The 9750-nt window shown below is 39.4% G+C and overlaps 1 protein-coding gene across 1 annotated transcript; it reads left to right on the top strand.

The window, feature by feature from the left end:
- Positions 1–7376: 7376 nt before the first annotated feature.
- On the top strand, positions 7377–8318 carry LOC123346872 (olfactory receptor 6F1-like). The gene has a single exon (XM_044984319.1). The coding sequence runs from the start codon at positions 7377–7379 to the stop codon at positions 8316–8318; it is 942 nt and encodes a 313-aa protein (XP_044840254.1).
- The last annotated feature ends 1432 nt before the right edge of the window (positions 8319–9750 follow it).

Genomic DNA, 9750 nt, shown 5'->3' on the forward strand with positions numbered 1-9750 from the left:
TTCCTTGATCTTGGATGGTATTGAATTCCAAAATATCCCCCTTAGCCCCTTCACCCCTTCATTCCTGGAGAGTTTTGAGAATAATATCCAAAACAATTGTCTTAGCAATGTAAGCACAGACCAGACCCTTTGTCTTCCGGACACTGAAATCAATCAGATTCTTAAAAGAAGAACTTTATTTATAAAGAAAAAGTAAAAGAATCACACCTGGAAAATCAGGATGGAAGATAACTTTACAGGGTCATAAAAAGATTTAAAACACAGAGGATTCCTCCCTGAGCTCAGCTTTGCAGTGCAAAAACAGGAGTAAAATTACCTCTGTAGCATAGGTAAATTCCTTTGAAAGACCCAGTTTGAATATTTTCCTCTGGCCTATTCCACAGCACACTGATCATGGGCATCTATGGTTTGGTGTCTAGGGCATGGAACGGAGAGTTTGGGTCAGTCCATGACCTCAGTTATACTGATCTAATTTCAGAGCAACTCCACTGCATTTAATAGCTGGACACCACAGTAAACGAGATCAGAAGATTTTCAGTCTTTTGGTTCTTGTCACAGCACTGTCGGGTATTTGCTGCGGGTTAGGATTCTGTGCCTCACCTTCCCCGTCTGGGGATATTGACACAATCTATTTGAGAATCCCACTTGAACAATGCTAGGCATTATTATTTCAAAAAATATAGCTGTCTGTGGGCCTGATCTCCCCCCCTCCCGCCCTTGCTGGTTTCTCTAGTCTAAATCAGGAATAGTTACCCTTACATCAACGGGCCAGTTTCCCAGCTGGTACAACTTGGCCGTACCTCCACTGAAGTCAATGGAACCAGATCCCCAGCTGGTGTGTATTTTCATAGCTTCATTGTGTTCAATGGGCCATTTCCCCATCTGTTTTAAACTAGCATAACTTCACTGAGGTCAACGGAATAAAAAGCTCAGCTGATGTAAACCAACAGAGCTATGTCAGTCTACAGCAGCTGAATATCTGGCACAATCAGAATTTCTCGACTAAGAACTATTCAGAGGGCTGACCATGCCAGCTGTTACTCATGAAAGTACTTCTTACCCCAGAGATCCCAATGTTATCAGTGAAACCACTGATGTCCACAGACCTACTCACATGAGTAAGGCCTATTTGAGAGTTTGCAGGATTCAGCCCTTCTGTGGTTAAAAGAAGGACAAACAACTGCCCTGAAAATTCACTCACACCAGTTTTTTGCACTGATCTCTCTCCAATGACTTTAATGCAGCCACTCATCATTTGCCTCAGTGAAAGTGATTGGAGAATTTGGCCTGATATATCTGCTGTTGACTAAAATTCCAGATCTGATCCTTTCTCACAGGCAGGCAAAGTGTAAGGTAGTAAAACATATAGCTCCCATTGACCCATTGACTCTCTGTGGGATTTGGACACCTAACTCCCTTCATCCCCTTTCAAAATCTCAGTTGCCATTTTCCTGAGCAAATTGCTGTGGTTGAGATTTTCAAAGATCACCAGTTTCCCTTAACTGAAGTGGGAATCTAAATCCATTAGGCTGGGATTCACAAAGGAGCGTAAGGGAATCAGGTGCCCAATCCCACTGAAATTCAATCCCACTGAAGGATTAAAATCCATGTGCATTTTATATAACAACCACTCCATTGGTATATGGATTGTGCCAGCTCTTTTTCTCAGACCCAAAGTCCAGAGTTTGGTCAAGAGACCAGAGGCCTAGCAAATAGTGATTAGCTAAGAGAAAGCTGGGGTAAACAGATAATCTTGTTTTGCTAAAATAGGCCTGGTCAGCAAATTGCCAGGTGTTGGAGCTAAGAACAAAATAATTGTGTCTTATTCAGAATTGCAAATTGAACAAAGGATCCCTGTTCCCATTGTGTCAGTCTCTTCTGTAGGGAACGTTCTTCCCACAGATCCAACCTTGAGTTTATGAAAAGTTGGCACATGTCAGTATAAGATATGTCATCCTTCCACCTCTCTTCCCAGGGACCAATGCCTTGCCTTAAAACATAAAGGAGACAATCTTTAGTGCCATATACTTTCACTGTTTCTTTGCTTTAACCCCTAGGAATGTACCTGTTGGAAAATCAAAGGAGTTGCTCCATTCCTATGGACCCCAAATCAGAATTCAACATATATATTTTATACTAACAACATTTTATCAAAGTATTAATTAAATGTTAACTTGCTAACTTGAGACCATGGGCAGAGACATTATGTAGCTGTTAACCATTGGCTAATATGCTATCTTGTCTTGATGCAAAACCTATCCCGGGGTGTGGAACTGCCTATATATTTTATGATAATCAATTGATTGACAGTGTCTCTGAGCCTAATAAGCCAAGTGACACTCCGCCAGTGCTGTGTGTAATAAACTCCTGTGCTTGGCCTCTACACGGTGTGGATTTATGTCCTTCACCCACCTAGCTCCCTTAGGCCCCTTCTGGAAATCACACCCTGTGGCAGCCTTGAAAATCACAAGCTGTGTGTTTTGGATGTGCTGGATCAGGCTGGCCAGATAAAATACACTTGCTTGACTTAAACTTTATATTCATCCACAGGACATATATAGTGTGAGCAGCCTCTTAGATATGTTCTAGGAATTATTTTGGAGAAGTTATGTGGCCTCTGTTATACAGGGGGTCAGCCTAGATTAGCACGGTGGTCCTTTCTGGCATTAGAATCTATTAATCTAAGCACTGCATTCTTCCCCAGATCTTTATCCAGGGGGAAAAAAGGGGGATTAGTGGGTTACAGATTGTTGTAATAAGCCATAAATCCAGTATCTTTATTAAGTCCATGATATTTAGTTTCTAGCAAAGTTATGAATTTAAGCTCCCAAACTCATCCTTTGAGGGTGTCATCCAGGTTTCCTTTGAGGACAAGGACTATGAGGTCAGATATGGAGTGACTGTTTTGTGACAAGTATTCACCCATGAGTGATAGGGTGGGTTTTTTTGTCTTTGTCATGCAGCTGCTGGACCAGTAGGTTTAGAGCATCCTCCATCTTCATCCACCAGAGCTTTGGTCTATCACGTGAAAGGTAAATATTCCCAGTTGGAAATAGAATTGTGGTGCAATGATTCAATGTTGTTTACACTGTGCAGACATCGGGCTGCTGCTAGAAATTCCCTGATGGATAATAGTTAATAAAACAAATCAGCTAAATAGGGCCTGTCCACAGTCTTCAGTTCTGCTACTCCCTGCAGATAAAGGCAATCGGTGACACTGATGTTCTTTACTTTGTGCATCTACACAGTACGAAACCACTGCAAGAAGCATGAGGTCATTTGTTGAAATAACTGTATATGCACAGAGAAAACAGTGAGTAGTGTTAGATCCACATAAGACAACTTTGATTGCTGAATTTCTGAGAAGAGTTAAATGATGCATTCTGATCACAGCACTTTTGAAGGTACAATATGATCATTTTTAGTTAAGAGTAAACCACCTCATTTTCTATTCTTTTCATATCACACCAATTGCCATAATACTTAGTGTCTCTGTATAACTGGGTTAAGCATTTATAGGTACAGAAAATATGGGATTTGTGAATTGAAATACTGTTTTTATTATTAAGGTACTTAGTAATGAAAGCAAAGTTCTAGATTCTGATATCACATAATAGATCTATAAATCTGAAATAACTCCCTCTAAAGTCCATAGCTGGTCAAAATATTTTGAACACATTTTTGCCCCTTTGCCCGAAAAATGGCTTTGTATCAAAATTGAAATTTTACCACGGGAAATTGAAAAAAATGTGCAAAATTATATTGAAACAAAAATATCTTTTAAAAAATCAGTACAGATATTGAAAATAGGAGGGAAAAATGAGTGAAATAAAGACAACTTCAGAATTTTGTTTCCAGAAAATAGGGTTTTTTTTTGTTTTTTTTCTCATTGAAAGTCAATGGGATTTAGGTTTTGTCTAGATAGGGGAAATTGACTGGCATAACTATTCTGGACTAATTTAGCTATCATGGAATAACTCCCCCATATGGACACTGTATTCAGAATAAAAGTGATTTTAGTCTCAAAAAATCACTCTGCTTTGTAAGCAGAGTAATTAATCTGTAATAAAGTAATTTTTATTCAGGAATACAGTGTTCACATGGGGAGTGATTTTGGAATATCTGTTGCAGACAGCTTATTCCACAATAGCTATGCTGGTTGATTTAATCCCATTTAGGCAAGGATTTCAACCCCTAAGAGCCTAAGTTTCTTTAAAAAATAGGACTTAGTCTCCTAAAGAACCTCTTGTCTTGATTGTGAAATGAATCAACTATGTATGTCTCAAAGCCTTGCATCTGGCAGCATTTCAAAGTTTTTCCTTTTTATATTAAGCTGTGTTGTCCCTGTCTTTTGCACAGAAAGGTTTGTCATTTTTTGCATGTTGAATTGGTTTTCTTAAACATATGCGACACAAGATCCTTAACATTTTCAAATTGGCCAAACTCCATTGAAGACACTATGTAAGATTTGCACAAGTTTGACTCTGCAGTCTTAACTAACAGAAGTTCCCATTGAATGTGATGGGACTTTTCAGTGGATATGGACTTGAAAATTAGCCCCTAAAATTTCTACAATTAAAAACATGCTTACTGCTTACCATTCGGAGCATCCATTCACATGAATTCCACATCTTCAGCTGGTGCAAATTGGCATAATTCTATTGAAGTTTTTTGTAGTTATTAAAGGATTTTTGGTCATTTTTTTTAACTTTGCCTACCTATACTTTTCAATTACTATAGATGGAAATATTTTCCCTCAATCTGTATGTGTACTGTGACATCGACATTTACCAACATTTGCCAATAAAATTTAATTCTTCAAAGCTGAACTATATGTCATAGGGTTTGCAGAATCAGTAGAACTCCTCAAAAAATGGGATTTGCATCTGGTAGGAAATTTTGATACTTTAACATTTGTTTTCATCCCAAATTGGGGCAAATTATTGAAATATTTTAAAAATTGTCAAAAAAAATTATGTATTTCAAATTGGAAAAAAATGACATTTTTGATCAACATGAAATGTTTCTTTTGATATACAACATTTTATTTTGAAATGATAAGTCAAAATGAAAACAATGAAATGTCAAAATGAAATGAAAAATGTATTCTGATATTGACATTTTGACTTAAATGACATTTTAAGTTGAAATGTAAATCTAAAACTATTTTTCATGAAAATAAAAAACAAATCTTTCAGTTCTTGTTTTCCTTTCAATTTCATTTAAATTACCTTTTAAGATGGGACAATTTTTGTTCATCCAATTTTGACCATGTCTAAGAATTACTCACTATTGTGTGCAATCATATACAGATATTATCAATGCTGATTTACATTTATCATGTCTACCACCACCTTTTTCCCTTAAAAAAGAAAAGAGTCCGTGTGGACCAGAGGAGTTCATTTAAAATAAAAATATTTCTCAGGTTTGGTCAATATGAACTATAACCATGTTTCCTTACTCTGTTCACTTGACACCAGGATGGGTGAAAAAAGGAAAATATTAAATACGTCTTTACAAATCAGTGTAAGCTAATGTGGGTCTGCAAAGCCTCAATTTTAATTATACAGTTTTAGCATGTTGAAACTAAAGGGCAAAATTAAGTTTTCTGCTGGAGGAAAAACTCTTATTTATGAAGAATAAGGAGGGGAGGGGAGAACACCAATAATTAGGACCAGTCAAAATAATTCCATCAAAACATTTTTTCTGCAGAAAAGTGGGTTTTTGACAAAATGAAAATTATAGAGGAAAGTGTCTGCTCCTCTGAACAAACAACACACCCCCACAAGAAAAAAGAATAATCTCGACCCATTATTTTTAATTTGAAAATCAAACACTATCAGTTTTTGGTCAAAATGTTAAAATTTTTAGTAGTTTTCAGGGGAAAATATTCAGGTTTTCACTAAAAAAAATCGGCTTCAACTAAAAATCTGTAGATTTTCAATGAAAGTTTTCAAAAATGTTGCAGAGAAAAAAAGATATGACCAGGTTTACTAATAATTCATAAAAGTAAAACAGGCAACTTTATGCTTTCTCCAGTGCTGTCACACAAATCTACTTCATTATCCACCTTCAATTCCCTCCTCAAGACACTTCCTCATCATGATATCTACAAAAAACTTGACAATGGTTAGGCTGTTGGTATGCAGAGACCAATGCCTATCAACTGAACATGAGCTTCCAGTGCGATGCTGTGGTCAAAAGGGTTAATGTAATCCTGGTATGCATAAACAGTGGGACCAGAGAGGTTATTTTACCTCTGTTTTTGGCACTGGTGTGACCATTGCTGGAATTCAGTGTCCAGTGCTGGTGACTACAGGTCAAGTAGAATGTTGATAAATTGGAGAGGGTTCATAGAAGAGCCATGAGAATGATTAAAGGAATTGAGAACATGAGTTATAGTAAAAGACTCAAGGAGTTCAACCTATTTGCCTAACAAAGAAAAGAATAAGGGGTGACTTGATGACAGCCTATAAGTACCTTCATGGGGAACAAACATTTGATAATGGGTTCTTCAGTCTAGCAGAGACAGGCCTAACATGGTCCAGTGGCTGGAAGTGGAAGCTAGACAAATTCAGACTGGAAATAAGGTGTGAATTTTTAACAATGAGAGTAATTAATCATTGGAACCATTTACCAAGGGTCATATTGGATTCTTCATCACTGACCATTTTTAAATCCAGATTGGACGTTTTTTTCTAACAGATCTGCTCTAGGAAATATTTTGGAGAAGTTATCTGGCCTGTGTTATACAGTGGGTCAGACTAGATGATCACAATGGTTCCTTCCAGCCTTGGAATCAAAGAATACAATCTAAGGGCTAGTCTACACTTACCTGCCGGGTCGACGCGGTGAGTTCGACTTCTTGGAGTTCGAACTATCACGTCTGATCTAGACGCGATAGTTCGAACTCTGGAAGCGCCGCGGTCGACTCCGGTACTCCACCACTGCAAAAGGCGGTGGCGGAGTCAACCTTGGAGCTGCGGACTTCGATCCCGCGGCATCTGGACGGGTAAGTAGTTCGAACTAGGGTACTTCGAGTTCAGCTACGCTATTCACGTAGCTGAACTTGGGTACCCTAGTTCGACCCCCGCCCTTAGTGTAGACCTGCCCTTAGTGTTTCCTTGTACTCTCCTATATGTATGTCTCCATCTGTTGACCCTAGTCTGATAATTAGATTGTAAAATCCTTGGGGCAGAAACTGCCCTTTTGTTCTGTGTTTCCACAGCATCTGGTACAATTGGGTCCTGGTCCAGTACTGATACTTTTATGTGATATGGTAATAAAATAAATAGTAATTAATAATTATTATTAATAAAGCCCTGTTCTCAGAGCTAACAATATTCTTCTGAGATTCTTTTTCTCTCTATGAAGACATGCTTGATGTAGAGGGGGAAAACCAAACAACCATCACAGAGTTCATCCTCCTGGGATTCGGTGACCTTCATGAGTTGAAGATCCCTGTATTCGTGGTGTTCCTGGCTATCTACATAGTAACACTCACTGGAAATATCCTGATCATTGTGACGGTATCATATAACCACAACCTGCACAACCCCATGTACTTTTTCCTGGGCAACCTGTCTGTCCTGGAAGTCTGCTACACTACCAGCGTCGCCCCCAAGATGCTGAAAACCCTTCTGGTGGTGCAAGAAGACATTTCCTTCTCTGCTTGTCTCCTGCAGTTCTACATCTTCGGATCTCTGGTGGTTGCCGAGTGCTTCCTGCTTGCTGCCATGTCCTACGACCGTTACTTGGCCATATGCAAACCACTGCATTACGCCTCCACCATGAGCTTCCAGCTTTGCTTTCAGTTGGCAGTGGGGTCATGGGTCATTGGGTTCCTTTCACTGGTGGTCACCATGCCCATGGTTTCTAGGTTACCTTTCTGTGCTTCCAAGGAGATCGACCATTTCTTCTGTGACCTGACACCCATCATTAAACTCTCCTGTGGGGATACCTACATGGTCAGGACACCGGCTTTCATCATAGCGTCCCTTGTGTCCTTCTTGCCTTTCCTTCTAACCCTACTGTCCTACTACAACATAATCTCCACCATCCTGAAGATCCCTTCCACCACTGGGAAGCAGAAAGCCTTCTCCACCTGCTCTTCCCATCTCATTGTGGTGTCTGTGTTCTATGGCACACTTATGGTGGTCTACGCGGCTCCCATAGCCAACCAGTGGCCAAACTTAAACAAGACCTTTTCTGTGCTGTACACAGTGGTGACCCCACTGATCAACCCCATCGTATACAGCCTGAGGAACACGGAGGTCAAAGAGACATTGAGAAAGCTTTTCAATAAAAATCCATGTTAAGTGCATGACCGGGGGCTCTGTCCTATCTTGATTGCTAAATCCTTTCTAATCTTATACACACAAGTAGTCTCATTGAAGTCAATAGCTCAAAGTCCAAGCTTTGTCAAAGCTCATAAAGGGATTTGGATGCCCTATAAATATACTACTTAATACCAAATGAAGGATGTGCCAGTAGCTAGGACACTAGTTGGAAGTTGGGAAAACTACTTTCAGTTCCCTGCTCAAGCACATGTTTCCTGTGTGAGCTTGGCTAAATTCTCAGACTGCAATGCCAGAAGGGACCATTGTGACAATCTAATCCAATCTCCTGTATAACACAGGCCATAGAATAATCCCCAATATAATTCCTAATGCAGATCTTTAGGAAAAAAACAAAATCCAGGCTTGATTTAAAAATTGTCAGTGATGGAGAATATAGTACAACCCTTGGTAAACTTTCAGAACAGGGTAGAGAGCTATGCTGTGCTTACACCTGGATTGGCACCCAGGAGTCAAATTATATATTTAGCAGCAGAGGGGAGATGCAGATTTTGTATGTCCTGCCCCTTGTGGGCAGTGCCGGTAGCGATTAGACATGGGGAATACTTCATCCAAATATTGCCAGCAGAACCTCAACCATGTACCCACATGCCTCGCCACTGACCTCAGCTAGGTTCCATATGAATGCAGGTGTACACATAAATAAAGCAATTTACAGAACAAGGGCCTTAGTTTCCTATTTGCCACAACCAGTAGCCTTACTTTCCTACTCCCCAATATTTGATATTACATTCAGCAGCCACAGATAAACACATACGCAAAAATGACCAGCAATGACATTAACATTGTATTCATTATGTTTTAGATTTAACACCCCAAAGAGATGAGATAAACCCACAGAGTTTGATGTTTCTGCAAATATGACATTGCTGGTATGTAATTTGAGATCACGAGGTCTCAGAGTTTACATCTCATTAAGATGAATGAGGGAAAAGCACACCACTCTTACAGGTATTGGTCTTGATTATGCCTGGCCTTCCCCCTTGTGCATTGTCCCTTTGTAATGTCAATGCAATGTAAATCTCTAGCAAATCAGAACTAGGGATTGCCATTTTATGTTTCTTTGTACAGCATCTAGCACAATGGGAATCCGTTATTGTTGGCTTCTAGGAACTATGACAATATCAATGTTTAATTCATGGATTTTAAGGCAAGAAGGGACCATTACAATCATCTCAGCTCTATCTCTTGTGTAACACAAACCAGAGAGAGCAGCAAAGAGTCCTGTGGCACCTTAGAGACTAACAGACGTATTGGAGCATGAGCTTTCGTGGGTGAATACCCACTTCGTCGGTACCCACGAAAGCTCATGCTCCAATATGTCTGTTAGTCTATATGGTGCCACAGGACTCTTTGCTGCCTTTACAGATCCAGATTACTTGAAACCAGAGAA

The sequence above is a fragment of the Mauremys mutica genome, chromosome 12 (genome assembly GCF_020497125.1).
Source record: "Mauremys mutica isolate MM-2020 ecotype Southern chromosome 12, ASM2049712v1, whole genome shotgun sequence".
NCBI classification, from domain to species: Eukaryota; Metazoa; Chordata; order Testudines; family Geoemydidae; genus Mauremys; species Mauremys mutica.

What these genes read in the sequence shown, in the direction of transcription:
- LOC123346872 (XM_044984319.1), top strand. Translation starts at nt 7,377, where the DNA reads ATGCTTGATGTAGAGGGGGAAAACCAAACAACCATCACAGAGTTCATC.